This window comes from Macaca mulatta, chromosome 7, assembly GCF_049350105.2.
Source record: "Macaca mulatta isolate MMU2019108-1 chromosome 7, T2T-MMU8v2.0, whole genome shotgun sequence".
NCBI classification, from domain to species: domain Eukaryota; kingdom Metazoa; phylum Chordata; class Mammalia; order Primates; family Cercopithecidae; genus Macaca; species Macaca mulatta.
The window spans coordinates 104240272-104263093 of NC_133412.1; the positions used below are offsets into that span (position 1 = coordinate 104240272).

The following is a 22822-nucleotide window of genomic DNA, read 5'->3' on the forward strand; positions in this document are numbered from 1 at the left end:
CGACAAGGCTACATGAAATCCAAACCCCTCTGCCATACATTAGCTAAAGGATGTCAGCTACTTAAGACTCTAGGCCTTGACATTTTTGTTTTCTGTTTCTTTTTTTTTTTCTTTTGAGATGGAGTCTTGCTCTGTTGCCCAGGCTGGCATGCAGTGGCACAATCTCAGCTCACTGCAACCTCCGCCTCCTAGGTTTAAGCAATTTTCCTGCGTCAGCCTCCCAAGTAGCTGGGATTATAGGTGCTCACCACCACATCTGGCTAATTTTTGTATTTTTAGTAAAGATGGCGGGATTTCACCATGTTGTCCAGGCTGGTCTCGAACTCCTGATCTCAAGTGATCCACCCTCCTCAGCCTCCTAAAGTGCTGGGATTACTACAGGCATTAGCCACTGTGCCCAGCCTGTTTTCCGTTTCTTTTTAATGGGAATAATTACACCTATGTTACTGAAAGAGTGCTAGAGGAGAATACATGTGTATGATAGAGAGCTCTCTCATTTTTATATGAAAATAATACTAACTGTATGAATACTTAGGAAACATTTTAATTTTATAAAGAGGCCAAGAGCGGTGGCTCATGCCTGTAATCCCAACACTTTGGGAGATCGAGGTGGGTAGGTCACTTGAGGTCAGGAGTTTGAGACAAGCCTGGGCAACATAGTGAACCCCGTCTCTACCAAAAATGCAAAAATTAGCTGGACATGGTGGTGCCCGCCTGTAGTCCCAGCTACTCAGGAGGTTGAGGCAGGAGAATCACTTGAACCTGGAAGTGGAGGTTACAGTGAGCTGAGATCACACCCCTGCACTCCAGCCTGGGTGACAGAACGAGACTCCGTCTCAAAAAAAATTTTTTTATATAAATGAGAAAACTATCCATACTCAGAGAAAACCACACATTCTGGGGCCAATGACGTGTCAACCTTTTATCACACTGAATAACTGCATCATGAGGTAAACACATATACACACACAAATATAATTAGTTTCATCATATATTTGAAGAATGCTCTCATATTTTATTAGCTCATGAATGTTTTCTTCATTATCATGATCGTCCTCTAAAATATTATTTCTTTCACTGCACAGTATCCCACTGTACCTAAACAGAGGCATATCCCTGTTACTAGACATAATTAAGGTCATTTCCAATTTTTTGAAAATATAAATACTTCTGCAGTCACCTATGTGTACAAAACAGGATACAGAGCTAGTATTTAAAATTACCATAGGCAAAAACACATTCTCAAAAGATACAAAATATACTGGTAGAGAGCTCTACAAAAAGTTTGTGCCTATTTATACTCTCTAAAATATGTTTTCCTTTTTTATAATTAATTTTTTTCTCTGAGATCCAAAGAAAAAGATTCTCCTTTTTGAAGGACTCTTAGAACAAACACCTTGATTCAGTCTATCTATCCTCCTCAAAGAACATTTATACTACAGAGTATACTTACTTTCATATTTAATACAGGTATCTTTTTTTTTTTTTTGAGACAGAGTCTCACTCTGTCACCACCCAGGCTAGAGTGCAGTGGCATGATCTCGGCTCACTGCAACCTCTGACTCCCGGGTTCAAGCAATTCCTCCTGCCTCAGCCTCCTGAGTAGCTGGGATTACAGGCGTGCGCCACCAAGCCCGGCTAATGTTTGTATTTTTAAGTATAGATGGCGTTTCATCATGTTGGTCAGGTTGGTCTTGAACTCCTGACCTCGCCGCCTCAGCCTCCCAAACTGCTGGGATTACAGGCGTGAGCCACTGTGGTCAACCCTCCTCGCTTAATCGTCAATTTAAATCTTTGTTAAGGATAATTTACTGATTATAATAGCTGACATTTATTGAGGCACACATCAGGCAGCACACTAAGCACTTTACATACCTTACTTCATTTAAGCTTTTTAACTATCTTGTCCAACAGGGACCTTTATTCTCTCATGTAAGAGATGAAGAAATTCAAGCTTAGATAGTTTTGGTGACTTACCCAATGTATCCGTTTCCTACTGCTGCTATAAAATATTACCACAAATTGGGTGGTTTAAAACAACACAAACTTGCCAGGCACGGTGGCTGATGCCTATAATCCCAGTACTTTGGGAGGCTGAGGTGGGTGGATCACTTGAGGTCAGGAGTTCGAGACCAGCCTGGCCAACGTGGTGAAACCCCATCTCTACCAAAAATACAAAAATTAGCTGGGCATGGTGGTGCGTGCCTGTAATCCCAGCTACTCAGGAGGCTGAGGCAGGCGAATCGTTTGAACCTGGGAGGTGGAGGGTGCAGTGAGCCAAGGCTGTGCCACTGCACTCCAGCCTGGGTGACAAAACAAGACTCCATCTCAAAAAAAAACAAAAAAACTACCACAAATTTATTATCTCATAGTTCTAGAGGTCAAATGTCTAAAATGGATTTGCAGGGCTTCATTCTTTCTAGAGTCTCTACAGAAGAATGTTTCCTTGCCTTTTCTAGCATCTAGGGGCTGCCCACATTCCTTGGCTCATTGCTCGTCGTCACTGACTCCTGTTTCCTTAGTCACGTGTTCTTCTCTGACTCCTGCCTCTTGTGATTACACTGTGTCCACTTGGATGATCCAGGATAATCTGCCCTTCTCAAGATCCCTAATTACATCTGCAAAGTCTCTTTTGTCTGCTTTGATAATATATCATAAGTTCCACAGGTTAGAACCTGAATGTTTTTGGGGAGCAATTAGTATGCCTACCACACTCTAAAATACGACTTCTAAGGGACAAGGTTGTCACCCAGACCAACTGACTCTAGAGGGCATAACTGTAACCACTGGAGAGCCTGTCAAAATTGAGACGAATAAATCCTTAAGAATTTTGATCCAGTAGAAAATACAGTAAGAATTTCCCACCTTTCAGTGGGACTTTGCCTTAAAAATTGAACAAATACAAAACACATGTTGGTTTTTAAAATTTGAAATAATTTGTAATTTGCTCCTTTAAAAAAACCTGTACTTTTTAAAGAATGTGTGGCTGACTAAAATTTTTTTATAACCTGTATACACAAAACTAAAAAAAAATGTTTAATAACGTGCATATACAAGCAGCACCTTACTTTTAAAACTATATAAATCATAAAACCAAAACATCCTGTACCTGGGGGTGGTATTTCTAGATCAGTTGTCTGTTGGACATTAGTACGACCAGGTCTAGGATCAAAAGCAGGAACCAATGCAGAAAATTGTCTCTTTAGCACATAATCATCATCCCATGTTCTCCGGCGTCCTCCTTTAGTTTCGTACTCTTCTTCTTCCTATCAAAATAAAATTTCACACACAAACATCATAAGATGCAAAATTTCATTCTTGCAAAAGCAATGTGTTAGTTCTTTAGAACTACTGCATTTCCTTAGCCGTATTTCTTAAACCCAAAATGAGCTAACCTAAACATGTATAGATACACACATTTCTCAATCATTTCAGTTTACCCAAAGTAAGTTGCATCCCTGATGGTTATACAAATCTACACATTTCACCAAATGATAACCATTCACGGACGGGTGCGGTGGCTCAAGCCTGCAATCCCAGCACTTTGGGAGGCCAAGGCAGGCGAATCATGAGGTCAGGAGTTCAAGACCAGCCTGGCCACCATGGTGAAACCCATCTCTACCAAAAATATAAAAAATTAGCTGGGCATAGTGGCAGGCACCTGTAATCCCAGCTACTCGGGAGGCTGAGGCAGGAGGATCACTTGAACCCAGGAGGCAGAGGTTGCAGTGAGCCAAGATCGTGCCACTGCACTCTGCACTCCATCCTAGGAGACACAGTGAGACTCTGTCTCAAAAAAAAAAAAAAGGATAACCATTCACAAACATCGTCAACTTCCTGGTTTTGTTACTGTACTAAAATTAGGTAATATGAAACTAGCCAATGGGAAAAATTAGGTAAAGAGTACATAAGACCTCTCAAGGATTTTTGCAACCTCCTATGAACTTATAATTATTTTAAAATAAGTTGGCTTTTAAAATGTAAATTACATTTTGTACTGAATTACTTACATACCAAATAAAATGCTGGGGAGTTGCTTTAAATTACTATGAGACAGATAGCATGTAAGCACACATGTGCACATCCACAGTTTGGTTTAAACACTTAACTGAAACAAACTGACATCTGACAGCTCTGGTTCCAGAATGTTTGGGTTTGCATCCTGGAACCAAAACTACTATTATATGTATGACTTTTAGCAATTACTTCATCTGAAAATTAGAGCTAATAATAACCCTAAAAAGGCTGTTGGAAAGAATTAGCTAATATGCATAAAGTATTAAGAACTATGCCAGCCAGGCAGTGGCTCATGCCAAGGCAGGCAAGCTTGAGTCCAAGAGTTCAAGAACAGCCTGGGCAATGAAGCAAAATCCTGTCTCAAAAACAGAAACAACTCTAGCACTTAATTAGTGATCATTAAGTGTTAGCTATTAATAAACTACTACTACTACATCTACTACTACCTCTACTACTGCTACTATAACTACAAATCTTAGATACTGTATATTAACCATTTTAATATATGTTTACTATTACCCAAAGCAAGGTAAAGGGGTTTCAAGCATTAAGCTCCTGCATGCATTATGTCACAGCAATCATGGATTCTATATGGAATATGAAACCCAACCAGTAGGGGAAGTTTCTTTGTGTAACTGTTTGATAGCTCCCTCTTCTTACCCTTTCCACACTGCACATTTTTGTAGGCATTTAGGTTGGTGCCTTTCTATGAAAGGGAAAAATACACATACGGCAGGGAGATAAACACGAAGGTATTACCTGCTCCCCAATAGGTCGGCTCCCTGCTCCAGCAGGAACCTGTGGTAGTTGCGAGGTAACAGCATGATGCGTTACATCAGAACGGGAGCCAGCTCGACGCTGCAGGGATGGGCGTCTCAGAATCTAAAATAAAACAATCCCAAGAGATATATGTCTAATTATTTGACCCATATATGCCCCCTTTCAGCCATGACCTGAATATATTAACCCCTATTAACGAAAGTGTCACTGAAAACTTTTTCATTAGCCAACTTCAGAAAAGTTATGAGTTCGATGTTTTAAATTCATCATGCATTTTATAATAACCTCCTTCATAAGAAGTATTGCGTTTTCTTAGCAACCATATACTAAAAGCATTTTTAAAACTTCTTTACCCCATTAAAACTCAACTTATCAATTTTTTTGAAATCTAGTAACATTTTATAAAGAGAAATTTTAAATATACAGTTAGTTACAATAAAGGGTATTTTTTAGGCACAACTTTCAATTAGAATACAATCCTAGTGGTTAAGTATTGAGAGTTCTGGATCACATTGCCTAGGCTTGGGTCCTCACTCTTCCACTTAACTCTGATGATAAGGGCAAATTATTTTTTTTACGCCTCTACTTCATTCCTTCATATGACAACTAATGAGAAAACAGATGGACCCTGCTTGCAAAACCATAGGTACTAAAAAACAAACTCCTGGGCCACGTCAGCCTCTTGAGTAGCTGGGATTACAAGCACGAGCCACTGCACTGGCTAAGTTCATTCTCTCTCTCTGTGTGTGTGTGTGTGCATCAGGGTCTCATTCTGTGGCTCAGGCTGGAGTGCAGTGACCCAATTATAGCTCACTGCAGGACGAGCCACTGCACTAAGTTCATACACGTGTGTGCGTGTGCGTGTGTGTGTCAGTGTGAGAGATTCTGTGGCTCAGGTTGGAGTGCAGTGATGCAATTATAGCTCACTGCAGCACGAGCCAACTGTACTGGCTAAGTTCATACACATGTGTGCGTGCGTGTGTGTGTGTGTCATTCTGTGGCTCAGGCTGGAGCGCAGTGACCCAATTATAGCTCACTGCACCACCAGCCACTGCACTGGCGAAGTTCATGCACGTGTGTGCGTGTGTGTGTGTGTGAGAGATTCTGTGGCTCAGGCAGGAGTACAGTGACGCAATTATAGCTCACTGCAGCACGAGCCACTGCACTGGCTAAGTTCATACACGTGTGTGTGTGTGTGTGTGTGTGTGTGTGTGTGTGTCATTCTGTGGCTCAGGCTGGAGTGCAGTGACCCAATTATAGCTCACTGCAGCACGAGTCACTGCACTGGCAAAGTTCATACACTGCGTGTGTGTGCGCGCACGCGTGAGCACGTGTGCGTGTATGTGTGAGATTCTGTGACTCAGGCTGGAGTGCAGTGACACAACTACAGCTCACTGCAGCCTGGAACTCCTGGACCCAAGTGATTTTCTCCCTCAGCCTCCCAAGTAGCCAGCACTACAAGTGTCAAAGTGTGGGACGACAGGCATGAGTCCTATACCCAGCCTAATTTCACACACTTTTAAGCCTGTTAAAACATCATGTGACATTCTATAGTTTTTCAAATATAACCAATTTATTTTCTTTAAGTGGAGAATCATAAATGCTCAGATTAAAACTGCCTTTCTTAACCACATTTTTTATACTGCTGCCACATTTCCTTGCTTCGAAGTCTGATTATGACTTAGCTTTTCCTTTCTTCATTTCAACTATTAACAACCTATCTTTGTGAAGACAATGGGGTACTCTCTCTACCATAACCTCCTCGTATTCTTGGTCCTCCTGATTGTCATCTTCATTCTCATCATCTTCTTCATCTGGCTCAGGTAAGTCCTCATCATCATCGAGCTCAGCCAACAGCGTACTGGCACGGCAGCTATCAAGGAAATCTTGAAAACAAAATCCACAACCTTGTGTCAATACAATTAAGAAAGTGTAACGAAGGAACTTTGCATTTTAAGTTTTTACAAAACGAAAGTTCAACAGGGACAAGTTCTGCCACCACATACAAGATGAGTACAGACACAACCATGAAAAAAAAAGGGATAAAGGACAACCATAAACTAAACCTGAATTACAAAATCATAATATAAAAGGATAACCATTTGGACTATTTAAAAAACAACCACCAAAAAATAAACCTTTACACCAGCCCAGGCGACAGTGCGAGGCTCCGTCTCAAAACAAAAAACAAAAACAAAACCCAAAGAAACCCCTATCATCATTCTCTGAATAAGTCCCAGGAAGCAAACATGTTAGAAAAGAGAACACTTTGGAGTTACTCATTCCTCGAACAAATACTATGTGCCAAGCACAGTGTTAGGCACGAGGTATATAAAGTTGCAAACAAAGAAGACACGGTCTGAGTCCCCATGAAGCTCACAGGGAGAGACACTGATCTGGTAGGTTACTCAAAAACAATGGCTACTTAAGATAATGCCTATTTACTATGGAATAATGTATGTGGCATCTTTCATATTATCCATATTATCTAGCACATAAGGAAGTTCAAAATAACTTGAATCACTTTAATCTCCTTCCTTCTTAGAATCCCTTGCCTTCAATGGAGACTGGGTCAAATTACATTGTCCTGCATAAATGAAGATGCTGACAAACTGTTCTTCATAAAAACTGCAAAAAAGAGGACTAAACGGATTAAAACAGAAGTTTTTACTGGATCTGGAAAAAATAGTCAAATATAATATCAGAACGGCACAAAGGATAAAAAACAAAATACTTTATATTGCTAAAGAACATCCAGAAGACAATTTATAGTTACTCAGAAACTTACAGACCACTGAACCAATTAGTTTTTAGTCCAATAATTACACAGGACTAAACATTCGGTGCCTTTTACTGGATGGCCAGTAGAAGAAGTCTGCCATTATATTTAATTAGTTTCTAAGGGTACACATTTTTTTTTTTTTGTAATCAACTTTCTCAGGTTGAAAGGTCTACATTTTTAAAACATTGTAATGCTTTGAAATCAGAATGTATCTTACAAACAATGGCAAGTCAGAATTAAATTGCAACATTTTTAACCTTAGCAATATAAAAAAATTGGTGTGTCTTACAATCAAAGGCATCTTAAATTTGATAAAATATGTTACCCTTTAACACTTGTAAGGAGCCACCTGCAATTTAGGAACTGGTATGATGTGGTGATACACAAAATAAATCTATTCCACTCTATTTATCTTTTAAGAAACATAATCTAACTTCATATATTGAAATTCTATCTCTGATGTGTTACAACTGACTGATGTCCATTTTTTCTTTCTCATCTTCCCTTTTTCACCAGCATTAAAAAGCTCTATATTTGACACATGTGACCACATCATAGAATGAAATGTCTCTCAAAACACAACATGTTATGATATTCGTGCCTGTGGTAAGAGAAAAACCACAAAACACAGTAAAGTTTACCCGGCATATACAGATGGTATAAACTGATGTTACTCTGATCCTTCACCCCAGCAGTCTTAAAGTGTCTACCAGCTTTAACAATATAAAAAAGAAATCTTCTATCATATGTTCTCACTTATAAGTAGAAGCTAAACCTTGGGTACACATGGACATCAAGATAGGAACAGTAGACACTAGTGACTCCAAAAGGAATCAGGAGTGGGCAAGGACTGAAAAACTTCCTATTGGGTACTATGTTCACTATTTGAGTGACAAGATCAATATAAGTCCAAACCTCAGCATCACGCAATATATCCCTATAACAAACCTGCACATGTATTCCCTGAATCTAAAATAAAAATTACATTAAATTTTTTTTCATCACCTCACAATAAATTTTTTTTTGAGACAGAGTCTCACACTGTCCCCCAGGCTGGAGTGCAATGGCACAATCTTGGCTCACTGCAACCTCCGCCTTCCGTGTTCAAGAGATTCTCCTGCCTCAGCCTCCCAAGTAGCTGGGTCTACAGGCGCCCGCCACCATACCCGGCTAGTTTTTATATTTTTAGTAGAGACGGGGTTTCACCATATTGGCCAGGCTGTGATCTGCCCACCTCGGCCTCCGAAAGTGCTGGGATTATAGGCATGAGCCACTGCACACGGCCAACAATAATTTTTTTTAAGGCTGGTCAAACCTAACAACAAAATTTAAAAGTCAATCAGTAGTTCTAACTTTATTTTTTTTGGAGACAGAGTCTTGCTCTGTCACCCAGGCTGGAATGCAAATGGCACAATCTTGGCTCAATGCAACCTCTGCCTCCCAGGTTCAAATGATTCTGGTGCCTTAGCCTCCTATGCAGTTAGGACTGTAGGCGTGGGCCACCACACCTGGCTAATTTTTTGTACTTTAGTAAAGAGGGTTTCGCCATGTTGCCCAGGCTGGCCTCACACTCCTGACCTCAGGCAATATGCCCACTTCAGCCTCTCAAAGAGCTAGGATTACAGGCGTAAGCCACAGCGCCCCGCCAGTTTACTCTTCCCTCCCCACGATCATCTTTAACTTCCCATGACCAAGAACTAATGCTTGAAGTGAACATAATAACAAATGAGTAGAGAGGGGCACAGGGCCACCATGAGAAATAATAAATCAGAAAACAGTTTATGCAATCAATTTATAACACTTTGGTGTAATAATCACCATTTTGCTACACATTTGTTTGATAAGAAAAGCGGAAACAGAAATATAACGACTTTCTTAAAACTTTGGAACATCATATCAAATTCTTGCTATGAATTAGGAGAGGCTATATTCTCACAAAAATGAAGAAAACATTAAAAAGGGGGTATACACAAAATAGCACTTTAAAAATGTATCTTCATATAAACTTTGTCTTTAAAATTACTCCCAATTTTTTTTTAAAGAAAAACAGGCAATATGATCAAGGATATATGGTAGAGGGTATTCCAAAACAATAGGGATGGAGTGCAATGTTTTGGAAAGCAATTCAGTAATTATTATTTTAGGCATTTATCCTAAGGAAATATACTAAAATACAGTACAAGAAAGTTCATTCATAATGATGTTTATGGTAACGAAAAAGTTATAACTTAAATATAAAAAATTGATAATTTATTAAATGATCATACAGTGAAATATTTGACAGTCATTTCAAATGTTACAGAAACCCATCCAACATATGTGAAAATGTTTTCACAATGTATTGAGTGAAAACAGCTGGCAGAAAAGGATATGATCCTTTTTTGTTAAAAAAGCAAAATCATACATCAAATGATATACATCAAATGATTAACAGTGGTTGTCTCTGGTAGGTGGGGACTAGACGATTTTAATTTTCTTCTAGTTTCTATTCAGAGCATTATTTTTCTAATAAGATAAAATAAGAGAAATAGAAACACAGACTGTATCTTAACTGAATCAAATACATCCCTTTGATTACAACATGGAAGCCATAAGGCTGTTACTGAACTTTCTGAATAAAATTTAATTTGCAAGAATCATGCGTTACCTAACTAAGGAATTATTTCCAAAAGTCTTTGATAACAGCATACAAGGAATATCATTTTACAAACCTTATGAATCTATTACAGTTCTTCTCTCAGTAATAAGAGTGTCAAATCACTTTATGGTTCTTCCATTAAAACTTCTTTTGTGACAAAAGGCAAAAAAAAAAAAAAAATGACACATAAAGTCCCTAGATCTACTTCATGTATAATCAGATAACTGCAATTTTTTTTAAAATATTTTTTCAGAGACAGGGTCTAGCCCTGTCACTGAGGTTGGAGTACAGTGGCATGATCACAGCTCAGTGTGGTCCTGAACTTCAGAGCTCAAGTAATCCTCACACGTCAGCCTTCTGAGTAGCACGACATCACACCTGGCTAATTTTGGGGGTGTAGGGGTGGTAAAGATGGGGGGGTCTATGTTGCCCAGACTGGTTTTGAGTTCCTGAGCCTCAAGTGATCCTCCCACCTTGGTGTCCCAAAGTGCTGGGATTATAGGTGCGAGCCACCACATCTGACCAGGTAATTTTTTTTTGAGACAGAGTCTTGCTCTGTCGCCCAGGCTGAGTGCAGTGGCGCGATCTCGGCTCACTGCAACCCCCACCTCCCGGGTTCAAGCAATTCTCCTGCCTCAGCCTCCCGAGTAGCTGGGATTACAGGCAACCACCACCACGCCCAGCTATTTTTTTTGTATTTTTAGTAGAGACAGGGTTTCACCATGTTGGCCAGGCTGGTTTCGAACTCCTGACCTCATCATCCACCTGCCTCAACCTCCCAAAGTGCTGGGATTACAAGCGTGAGCTACTGCGCCTGGCCCAAAGATTACATATTTATAAGAAGAGAGAATAATTCTCTTTAAACAAAAGTTTAAAATATCAGGAGAAAACATAATAAAAGTATCGTTATTTAAGTATCTAAATACTTCAATTTTAAATTATAACTTACCATATAAGGAATATTCTGCTTCCTGACCTGTGTCACTCTCACTGGAAGTTGATGTGAGGCTGGTGGTTAAAGTATTACTTAATGATTGACCAACTGATAAAACTGTTGTTGCTGTAGCTACATTGCTGCTGCTAGTAACACTGGACGTTGACATAGTCACTGTTGATGTAGTACCAGGTGTGGTCAAATTAGGGAAACTCTGAGCACCCATAAGAGGAGAAGCTAAAGACAAAAAATGAAGCAAATCAGTACAAATAGGTGAGACTGTAGAAACCTTATAAAAACCAAGTTTTATATTTTTTAAAGAGTGAGGTCATAAAACACACTAATAATAAAATGGTTCCTGAAAAGCAACAACTTTGGGAACCCAACTGAAATCCAACTAAAAATTCTTTTTATAGCACTATTATATTTTTAAATATTATGCCTAACTTTTTTAAAGAAATGAAACAAGCAATGAAATAATTCCCAATGTATTTTCCAAGGGAATTATTTTGACCTGTAAGCAGCTTAAATTGGAATTTAACTTTCAGAAGCTAAGATCAATGTAGAGTCTAAATAAAAGCTATACTTACATGATGCTTTGGTTTCACTGCACTATGATAACATTTAATAGTCATCTATTTCCTCATGCAACTTTGCTTAATGATGTATCATAAAGGAGTGAAAATCAGAAGTATTGTTTTATCCTTCTAGAATAAGAGGTTCTTTATCACACCTAATCTGAATTCTGAAAATATTATGATTCTAGAGAACTTAACTTCATATTCCTGAAGTGCTAAATTTGATGTAGCTTTATCTAATATGGTTAATGACCTAGTTAAAAACTGCAGCCAGAACAAGAGACCCTACTTTGCATCCCTCCAAGTGGAAAAAGCATTGGTTCCAGAAGGAAAAGCTCACTTACTTGCTGTGCTCATCACATTCCTCCCCAAAGTATTAGTGTTGTTATCACTGCTGCTTCGGCTTAGATTCATGTTGTTCGTGGCATTAGTCCGTGCTATGTTTGCCACTCTCCTTACAAAACTCTCCAAGCTAGATGTTTCTCTTGAGGACAGGTTAGGTACACTTGCACTAGAGCTCATAGGGGCCCCAGCAGCCAACAAAGAACTCACTGACAGTCTGTTACTTGCTGAAGAGCTAAGAGGTCGTTGTGAAGCTGCTTCTTTATTAGTTAATTCAGATACTGAACTAACATCAGGAGAACTAACACTGACAATTCCCATGGATATTGCACTAGACTCCCCAGGAGTACGAACAGAACTATCGGGGCCTAACTTCCTTTCAGCATTTTCACTTCCCGTCTCCGCTGTTAAGGTGCTGGTGCTTGCACTGGAAGACGACCCTACTTCTGTTTGAGGGACGTTTTCAGCAGATGAAAGAACAACAATTGGTTCATGGACATCAGCTCCTGAAACTATACTGTGTTCCATTACAATTTCTGATCTCCGTTCCGTTTTGGTCGAACCCAAGCTGATGTCGCTGCTACTGGCCACGCTACACACAGAACTGCTGCTTCCTTTTCTACTTGAGGAGCCTGCAGCAGCAGATGTCTTGTCTGGACAGTTGTTTTTCACCAAGCTGCTCCATGATTGCGTTGTGCCTGAAACAGTGGATGAAACAGGTTTGGGTGATGCCACTGTATCAGGGTCGTACCCTGGTGCAAGCTTGAGGTCAAATTTTCCTTCTGCGCCCATACGGTAAGAGTTTGAGCCACCAGCATCCCAGGTGACATCAATCCAGCCTGGAAAGGGACAGGAGTTTGTGAGACCCAGCAGAAAGCAGATAGGAGCGTGTCAGACAGTAGCTCCACAATATGGGATCAGCTTTTCATCAGTGCTGTCCTTTTCTGAATTTCTAGTCAATCAAGGTCTGCCAACTAAAATATATGTAAATTTTTGGACTCAATTATTTGACTATATGACTAGTTATCTGAAAGTCTATAATATTTAACTCTCATGATAAAAATATTTTAAGGACAAGAAATATGTACTGTATACAAGGGTTTCCAGGAAATGTTTAAAATTCTTCCTTTTATTTCCCTTATTTCTGAACTATTCAGTCTATGACATTTAAAAGCAATGTAAAGGTCATGTTTAAATCTACTGGGTTGTTTTTCATTTTTAAAATTATTTGATTTTTAGAGATGAGGTCTTGCGTTGCCCATGCTAATCTTGAACTCCTGGGCTTAAATGATCCTCCCACCTCAGCCTCTTGAGTAGCTGGGATTACAGATGTGAGCCACTGCACCTGGCTTGGTTACTTCTTAAATGGAAGAACTGTTTAAGAAATTTTAAAAGATTGATATACGTGGTAAAATACTGCCACTTCTGCAAGTAAACACAATCTAGGTAAAAGTTTTTAAATTAATAAGTATAATTATGTGTAGTCAAATTTTCTGTCTAGAAAAACGTGCTAGCTTACCATTAATTTCTTACCATTAATTTTGGCTAACCTCTCAAAATATTCATATATTACCACAGAAATTTTAGGTCACTAGCTCAAATAAAATACTAAAGTTAGCATTTCGGTTGTGTTCTCAAAGTTCAGTGGTTCCTTGGTTCTCTTATGTTAAATAATTAAGTTCAATAAATTTGAATAAGCACAGAAAATTCTAAAAAAAAATTTAAAGAGCATACTGAGCTCTTTTATTAGAAACTATCTGCTAAAGCTACTAACATGTACAGAACTAATGAGCATAATGATATTCAATTTATATATTTACTTGTAGTTGAAAAATAATATTCTTTTTTTAAAAAGGTAATGAATCTCCAAAAGCAAAAAAAAAAAATGTCTATTAAAAGAAAATTAATATAAATTTTACAATCTTATTTTAGTGTTATAAGCTAACTATTTCAGGGAAAAACATAAGACACAAAAAACATTTTTTTAAAACTATAACAAGCCTTTATAAAGTTCTTACCCACACATAAAAGGGGCCCAAGTTCACATACACACCCATCCACACACCCAGATGCCCACCCACACATACACCAAGTTCATATGTTTATGCTGGCACTCAGAGGGAAATAATATTGAATTACCTGTGGGGATTATCTGCATATGTGTTCTTTGAAAGGAAAAGTGACTGCCCCAAATCTACATAAGTAGCTTAGATGAGATTTTTCAATTGCCTCTATTGTTTTCTGTATGCTGAAATAATCTCTGAAGAACCAACATTTAACTATCTCTTCTGCTACACAGAAATGTGTGAGAAAAGAAGAAGGTTCAAAAACACAGCCCAATCTCAAATAAAAGTAACTTTTGTATTGTATTAATTGGCCCAAAAAACATACTCTCTCAACTCCTTCTATGCCCAAAAGATAGACAAAAAAAATAGAGTCAGTAACGACTAGCCATCATTAGAAATGGTTGGCTTAAGTATTTGAAAGCTAAGAACCCTCTCTGACATAGAGACTTAAAGGCATAACTTGATGGGAATGGCCATGTTGATTAGCCAAAACTAAATTTCTACATTTGTCAGATCAGCAAAAATAGGCCTTTCTTGAATGCTAAACCCTGAAATTTCTAGGCTACATGATTTCTGTTTTTCCCATCTGTGGCAGATAAAACAAAATAAAACAAAAAAAAACACTCAAAATATTCAGATTTACATGTGAGCACTCTGTCATAAGGAGATGCCATACCTCACAGTTCAAATGTATTTTATAGATCAGTAACATTATACTGAAATGTAATTGCAACTTACTATGCAGCAAAAATGAATCAAGAAGAAAAATAACCTACAGTGTCTATTTACCTTTGTATAGGCAATTGCTTAAGTTACTCTGCTTTTAACATTTGTACTTCAATAAAATGCTTATGTATGTATAGGAATATCACAGTGCAAGATGCTGCTAGTCCAGGCACAAAGTATTAAAATTATTTTGTGAAGATTGGTGGTTGTATTAAAACTGTTGTGCCATTGTATCTCGGGGGAAAAAACAATATTCTAATTTCCCTATGCAATTGCTTCAGTTGACTCCATCCCGAGAAAAAAGAACTGCATTCACACGCCTCTAACTAGCCTCTTCTTCTCAAGTCACATACATCAAGGCCAAAACAATTACAGGAAATAGAATAACAACTTTTTAATAAGTATCATCAAGATGCCCAAAAAACAAGAAAATTTGAAATTTCTGAGTTGAATGGTACTACTGATGTCTCAACTATTACTGGTATTTATGAATTTTAGGTCACTGTAAACCTGTATGATTAAAATGATTTGCAATTAGGGCCTGATACTACATCAAAACATCTGGCAGTAAAATAATCCAAGAAATAGAATCTTAAAAGCAATATAATCAAAGGGTTTATTTGAATAAATAAATGTCTTTACCACATAACACATGAAATTAAATGTCAGTCATTCTCCTAAGTACTTAAAAGCAATATAATCAAAGGGTTTATTTGAATAAATAAATGTCTTTACCACATAACACATGAAATTAAATGTCAGTCATTCTCCTAAGTACTTTCACATTTATTCTAGCTCTTTAAATATGTGGTGTAAGTTGCCGGGCGTGGTGGCTCATGCCTGTAATCCCAGCACTTTTGGGAGGCCGAGGCGGGTGGATCACCTGAGGTCAGGAGATCGAGACCAGCCTGACCAACAGGGAGAAACCCCATCTCTACTAAAAATACAAAATTAGCCGGGCATGGTGGCGCATGCTTGTAATCCTAGCTAGTTGGGAGACTGAGGCAAGAGAATCGCTTGAACCCGGGAGGCAGAGGTTGCAGTGAGCCGATATCACACCATTGCACTCCAGGGAACAAAAGCAAGACTCTCTCTCAAAAAAAAAAACAAAACAAAACAAAACAAAGCAAAACAAAAAACAAATGTGCTGTAAGTTGAGAATATAAACATTTTACTTTTTTTAATGCTAAAAACTGATACAAAATTGATGAAAACAAACCTACTGATGTTTAGGCAAATTATCTGCTAATAAATCAACCTTATAGTTTGAAGAAAACAATTTGCCACTATAATTGCTTTGAAGTTAATAGCAATAAGTGGATGACTTTGCTAAACTTTGCAGCATCAAAGAAACTCGATTCACACAGCAATATTTACAAAACATGATAAACTCCTCCCAAAAAAGCAGGTAGGCTGAGAAACATTTTGAAACAATAATCTACTAACAGATAAAGAGACGATGCGTTTTGTTCCATGCTTTATTAAAAAATAGTTAAGTAAAAATGCTAATCCTTTTTCTTCTACATGATTTATGATACCATAAAAATTAATGCGTGATTCCTGTGACACTAACAAGATAAAGAAAAGCATAAGAAGTTAAAATAAAACTCACAGTAAGCTTGAAAATAAACTAGAGGGAAAAAAACCAGAAGTGTATCTTGAAGATACTCAACTTACACTAGGCTTGATCACTTCCAAAATATTACAAGTTTCTAGTCAAAACCCAAGAACTTAAAATTTTCCCTTATTTTCTTTACATTTTTTCCATTTACAATGTGATATCAACAGTTCTTCTAAACAGTGCTCATACATTTATGCAATCTATAAATTATCTTGAAAGACATAAGAAAAAACTTAACTACCCATTTTCTACACAAATGTGCTGAGCACCTACTCACCATTGTGCAGTTCTCCTGTGACAGTGCCTTCTCCCTGTGGGCTGCCATCCTGATCTCGCCATTTCCAATCCAAGCCTCTGATAACACGAGCTCCTGGAACCATGTATTTCAGAACCTGGGAGCGTACTAGACGTCTCTGCCGTCTAAGATTAGCTTCTGCTTCTTTAGCTGCTTTCCCTGTTAGGCAGAAATTGGAGAAATAAAAACCAAAACACTTTTTACAAAAGTAATTGTTTCAGTAAGTTAGAAAAGTCTCCTATCATCTCTTTACCTAGCTGATCTTCACATACTCCATTTACAGTGCCATAAAGTTCAAATCCAGATAGTGAGAGGTAGTGTGTCTGTCCACTGGCATTTTTCCCCATCTGTTTAATTCTCACATGTCTCCACCCTTGTTTCTCATCCTTTGGTGGATCAAGAGGCCAAGTTGCAGTTGACCTGTTAATATGTTAGAGAAAAAATTATGTAATATTTTAAAACAGATGAAAAAGAAATTCAAGCTGGGGAAGATTTTTTATATAACAGAGACCTGTAGAAAAATTACACTAACTTTCATATTCACTCAACAGTTCATTACAAGAATCAAGAAATCAAGGGAAAAAAAGTAGTCAAGAAAACAAGTTAAAAATGAAACACTTAAATGTACGCTATTGATTTGACTCATAACATTAATGATTTATGATTAATATAATTCAAAGATAAAAGACAAAACGATGGGTGCAGTGGTGTGCCCCTGTTGTCTCAGCTACTTGGGTGGCTGAGGTGAGGGGAATCACTTGAGGCCAGGAGTTAGAAAGCAGCCAACATAACAAGACCCCATTCTCTTCACACACAAAAAAGAAAAAAGAAAAAAAAAAGTTTACAAAGAGTAGGAGAAATTCTCTTATGATGGAAAAAAGGACTTAAAAACGTTTTTTGCAAAGTTTTAAATAACGTATTAATATTTTGTCTTTAAAGCATGAAAAAGGGGTAAAAACATCACCTATTAATCCTAATGTTAAGAAGCTCCTCTCATACCATATCAAACGCCAAAAGCAATTTAAGTACATAATCTACTCCTTGATATGTGCCAAAATGTATAAATAAAATTTAGTATAACTAATATTTTAGAAGTTACTGACTTGTCTTTTAAAAACTAATTCAATACATAAAATTTAAGGATAGATAAAAATAAAAACATTTTAAGTCAGCCTTAATTCTACAACCAGCAATAGCCACTGCTAATATGTTGAACATTCCAAAGTATTACGTGATTATATGGAGAGTTGATGGAAAGCTTATTTCACTTGTGTCCATTAGTGTGCTCTGTGTGTGTGTGTGTGTGTGTGTGTGTGTGTATGTATATATAGCTATATACCAATTTTTAAAATATTCATAGCTTCTCAGCCTTTTGGCTAAGATCCAGTGTAAAATACTCAGCTCAGTTTTCTACTATTTAATCTCAAAGGTTTAGTAAAGTTTCAAACTTTTAATGCCTGAAGTATCAAGTGATTTGTTTTTAGAAGGAAAATTTTGCTTCAATATTTCACAAAGAAGAGAGCTCTAGAGTATAAAATTATAAAAATAAACAAAGCTCTTTAGTGAGTTTTCCAATTTGCAAAGACTCCTCAACTAACCCTGGTTCATTGAGACTGCAGTCATCAACATGGGTATACAAAGAAGTCCAGTTCTGTCCATCTTTGGATACCTGGAAAACCCAATTTCTCAGTGCAGACCTTCCATAACCACGAGCATGACGAAGTGTATATGCTGATGGTATCACCCAGAGACCCAGATCTATGGCAAACCAGGCATTCTTATCATCATTGCTATGACAATTTAAAGCTGAATTATCACGACTTAGTATGTCTTCTAAGCGGCCATAAGGTAGATTTCTTCCTTCTGATGATGTTACTACTACAAGTCCATAGGCAGCTGGATTTACCCATTCATAAGCAGTTCTATACAAAAATAAAGAAAAATTAGCAAATAACAATGTTAAGATAATTGCATTTGCAGAAGGTTTTAAATATAAAAGTATATTAAGTACAATTCTAGAATTAGCAATTTAGACATTTTTTTCCTCATAAAAAGTAATTTGGATAATCTTAACTTCTACCTACAAGGCAAACTTCCTTAAACCACAGAATATTCAGAGTGTTAACAATTTTATTCTACTTCCTACAATTCTTTTACCAAGCGAATATGGTCACTCCAGCTTAAAGTAGAATGACTGACTTACTTTGCATTTGTTCCAATCCAGTAAATGATTCCATTTTCATCAAAATCATGCTGGTGCCGAAATATAAAATTTTGTCCTTCTCTTAATTTTCGAACAAAAACAAATGAAGATCGGTCAAAATCATACCACTGTTTTGCTACCTAAACCAAAGAAAATATGAAAGACAGTCACCTTAATAATGCTGTTTTCAAGCATGTGAACTGTTTTCTTTTATTATCACAAATGCTCATTTAGGCTGGGTGCGATGGCTCACACCTATAATCCCAGCACTTTGGGAGGCCGAGGCGGGTGGATCATGAGGTCAAGAGATGGAGACCATCCTGGCCAAAATGGTGAAACCCCGTCTCTACTAAAAACACAAAAATTAGCCAAGCATGGTGGCGGGCACCTGTAGTCCCAGCTACTCGGGAGGCTGAGGCAGGAGAATCACTTGAACCTGGGAGGCAGAGGTTGCAGTGAGCCGAGATTGTGCCACTGCACTCCAGCCTGGCAACAGAGTGAGACTCTGTCTCAAAACAAAACAACAACAACAACAACAAAAAACAAACAAAAAAACACAAATGTTCATTTAAAAATATGCAAAAAATATAAAGAAAAATAAAAAGTCCCACAACCAAAGCACCTTGCTATTAATAATCACAGAGTATTTCTTTAGTTTATTATTCCAATGGATAGAACAAATTCTTGATCATACTGTACAAAAACATTTTTCCGTTACCATTAGTCTTTATACATTTTTATGGCTATATGATATTCAAATTAACAGAAATAATTTTATACACAATTGTCAATTAAATTTAAATTTTTAATATGAATTATCTATTTAACATTAATTCATTGATTTGAATTAAGGTTTTTGTTTAGTATTTCAATATTACAAAATTATAATAAACATCTTCATGTAGAAATCAGTTCTAAAATGGAATTACTGGGCCAAAGTGTATTACCATAACTCTGGATATATACTTCCCAAATTACTGTTCTAAAAGGCTAAACCACTGCTCAGAATGCCTATTTCACCATGCCCTTGCCAGAAACTCACCATTTTCAAAAGGTACTGTTCTAGAGATTCAACTGTAGCCAAAGGTTCCATCTTCAACATTCTGCCAGTCCTGTCAATCAATGCAGTTTCACCAGGTGCACGTTCCAACCGAAATCGTAATCTCCTTGTAAGTATCTACACAAAAACGATCAAAATACTTTGGAAAACGTCTTGGTTTTTGTCTCAGAGTTGTAAAAAATGATATACCCTAAAACAACTGTGATGTATGAAGTATAAACATAATGGAACTATGAACAAATGTCTGTTTTCTATTAAAGATTCTTTTTTTTTTTTTTTTTTTTTTTTTTTGAGATGGAGTCTCGCTCCTGTTGCCCAGGCTAGAGTGCAGTGGATTGATCTTGGCTTACTGCAACCTCTGCCTCCCAGCTTCAAGCGATTCTCCTACCTCAGCCACCCAAGTAGCTGGGATTACAGGCACATGCCACCACCCTGGCTAATTTTTGCATTCTTAGCAGAGACAGGTTTCACTATGTTGGCCAGGCTGGTCTCAAACTCCTGACCTCAGGTGATCCGCCCACCCTGGCCTCCCAAACTGCTGGGTTTACAGGCGTGAGACACCACGCCCAGCCTATTTAACATTCTTTAGGCCAGGCAAGGTGGTTCAGACCTGTAATCCTAGCACTTTGGGAGTCTGAGGCAAGAGGATCAATTGCTTGTGCCTAGGAGTTCAAGACCAGCCTGGGCAACACAGTGAGACCTCATCTCTACATATTAAAACAAACAAACAAAAAATTAGCCGGGCATGCATGCCTGTAGTTCCAAGTATTGGGGAGGCTAAGGTGGGAGGATCAACTGAGCCTGGGACACAGAGGGTGCAGCGAGCCAAGATCATGACACTGCACTCCAAAAAACAACGCTACAGGAAAAGATACTTTTATAAAAAGGCCACTGAGTAAGTTACAGTGGCTATCAAGAAAAAGATAGTTAACTTCCTAGAATTTCTAAACAACTTCAAATACACAACAATTTAAACAAACTTATAAAACTTTTTAACCAAAGTGACTTATAACTCACAATTTTCCAGGTAAGTTTTTGAAAAGTAGCTAATTGGCTTACTCCGCTAGAATATATTCTACAGGATAAGTATCCCTAATCTAAAAATCTGGAATCTTGAAAAGCTCCAAAATCTGAAACTTTCTGAGCACTGACATGATGCTCAAAGGAATGTTCACTGGAGCATTTCAGATTTTGGACTAGGAATGCTGAATCGGTAAGTATAATACAAATATTACAAAATCCAAAACGCTTCTCGTTCCAAGCATTTTGGATAAAGAATACTCAACCTGTATGATCAAAGGCTAATAAACTTTAAGAGATGCAAAATAGTTTTTAATCCAATACATTTTAGTAAGCAACAAGCACAGGACTAGCAATTTTAGGTAGTTTCATTTCTGTACAAATCTTAACTAATTCCTATAAAAACAATTAAAGATTTGTATGTGCATTTTGGTAGTTTTAGACAGCAAAATCACCAGAGAGCACATTCCTGGCCTTCCTCTCTTTGGATCTTGCACAATCTCCTGAAGTGAAAAATGCATAATAAAAGGCATTGGTGCACTGTCTTTGAGACTTATCTCCAACTCATCCACTTACCAGAAACAAAGCTTAAAAACGATGGACCAAACAGTCCCCCTTACCCCGGTTATTCTGTCTGAAACAAAACACAAAGTAGCCCTCTACATCTTTTACATATAGAATATCAGGTGCAACTACTGCACTGTAAAACTCCCTAGATAAGCACTCCAGTTTGGGAGTCTACTGGCACTGGTAACAGTACTGGGTTCTCAGAGGTATGGCAAGTTTTGTTAGCTTTTCATTGCTTTGGCATATATAGATCCTCAGTCACTCATTGAAGGCTATTATTTAAAAGAAACTATTCCATTCAGTAGAATGCAGAACAAAATTCAAAGCAGAAGGCCTTGCTAGGAAACCCTTAAGAAACCCACAAAAAAAAGTGATAAAAGTTCTGGGCTAGGATATTAGTAAAATGTATTGTTTGTTTGCCTCTAGATCCCAGCTACTAAAGAAAAGAATAATTGAATGAATGAGAATATAAATAGGAAGTTACATATTATATACAGATATACATATATGGGGAGGAGGAGGGAAGGAAAAGAAACAGGCTATGAAACCATGTGGCGGACAGGACTAGTGAAGACTTGGGCAATCTGACTCTAACCACTGACATCAAGAAAGACCTGAAAAAAATTGTGCTTAAAACATCTTGACGTTTTTTCTTATGTTTACAATATAGAGATAAGGAAGGGACTTGCCATGGTCTGAATGTCTGTGTCCCCGCAAAATTCACGTGTTAAAACTTAATCCCCAGTGCAGTGATGTTGGACGGCGGAACTTTTGGGAGGGCTCTGCCCTCATGAATGGGATTAGTGTCCTTTTAAAAGAAGCCTGAGAGATCTTGTTCATCCCTTCTACCACGTGAGGACACAGCTAGAAGGTTCCATCTAAGAGGAATAGGCCCTCACCAGACACCAAATCTGCTGGCACCTTGATCTTGGACTTCCCTGCTGCCAGAATTGTGAGCAATTAATTTCTGTTTATTAAGTTCGCAGGAATTTTGTTACAGCAGCCCAAATGGACTAAGACAGAACTGACTCATAATTGTAGAATAAGAGGAACCCTTTTCTCAGCTTTTTCCACTGATATATCTTTTGCCACTTATGATCTATGAAATATAATTCTTTTAACAAATATTAAATGAATAAATGCATCATTTCCCAGTGATTTGATCAAACAAAACAGATTTCAAGTCATTAAGA

At 37.7% G+C, this 22822-nt stretch overlaps 1 protein-coding gene across 26 annotated transcripts in view; it reads right to left on the minus strand.

Annotated features, from left to right (window-relative positions):
• Nucleotides 1-22822, minus strand: part of HECTD1 (HECT domain E3 ubiquitin protein ligase 1) — a 112469-nt gene that overhangs the window by 18230 nt on the left and 71417 nt on the right. For 7 of the 26 annotated variants that reach the window (XM_015143485.3, XM_015143481.3, XM_077938600.1 and 4 more), the window contains 10 exon segments: nucleotides 20025-20159; nucleotides 18983-19122; nucleotides 18378-18701; nucleotides 17033-17199; nucleotides 16762-16938; nucleotides 12074-12910; nucleotides 11167-11388; nucleotides 6550-6683; nucleotides 4777-4899; nucleotides 3110-3266 (listed from right to left, as the gene is read on the minus strand). In XM_015143485.3, coding sequence (XP_014998971.1) covers nucleotides 3110-3266; nucleotides 4777-4899; nucleotides 6550-6683; nucleotides 11167-11388; nucleotides 12074-12910; nucleotides 16762-16938; nucleotides 17033-17199; nucleotides 18378-18701; nucleotides 18983-19122; nucleotides 20025-20159 — 2416 coding nt within the window. 26 annotated transcript variants of the gene reach the window in all.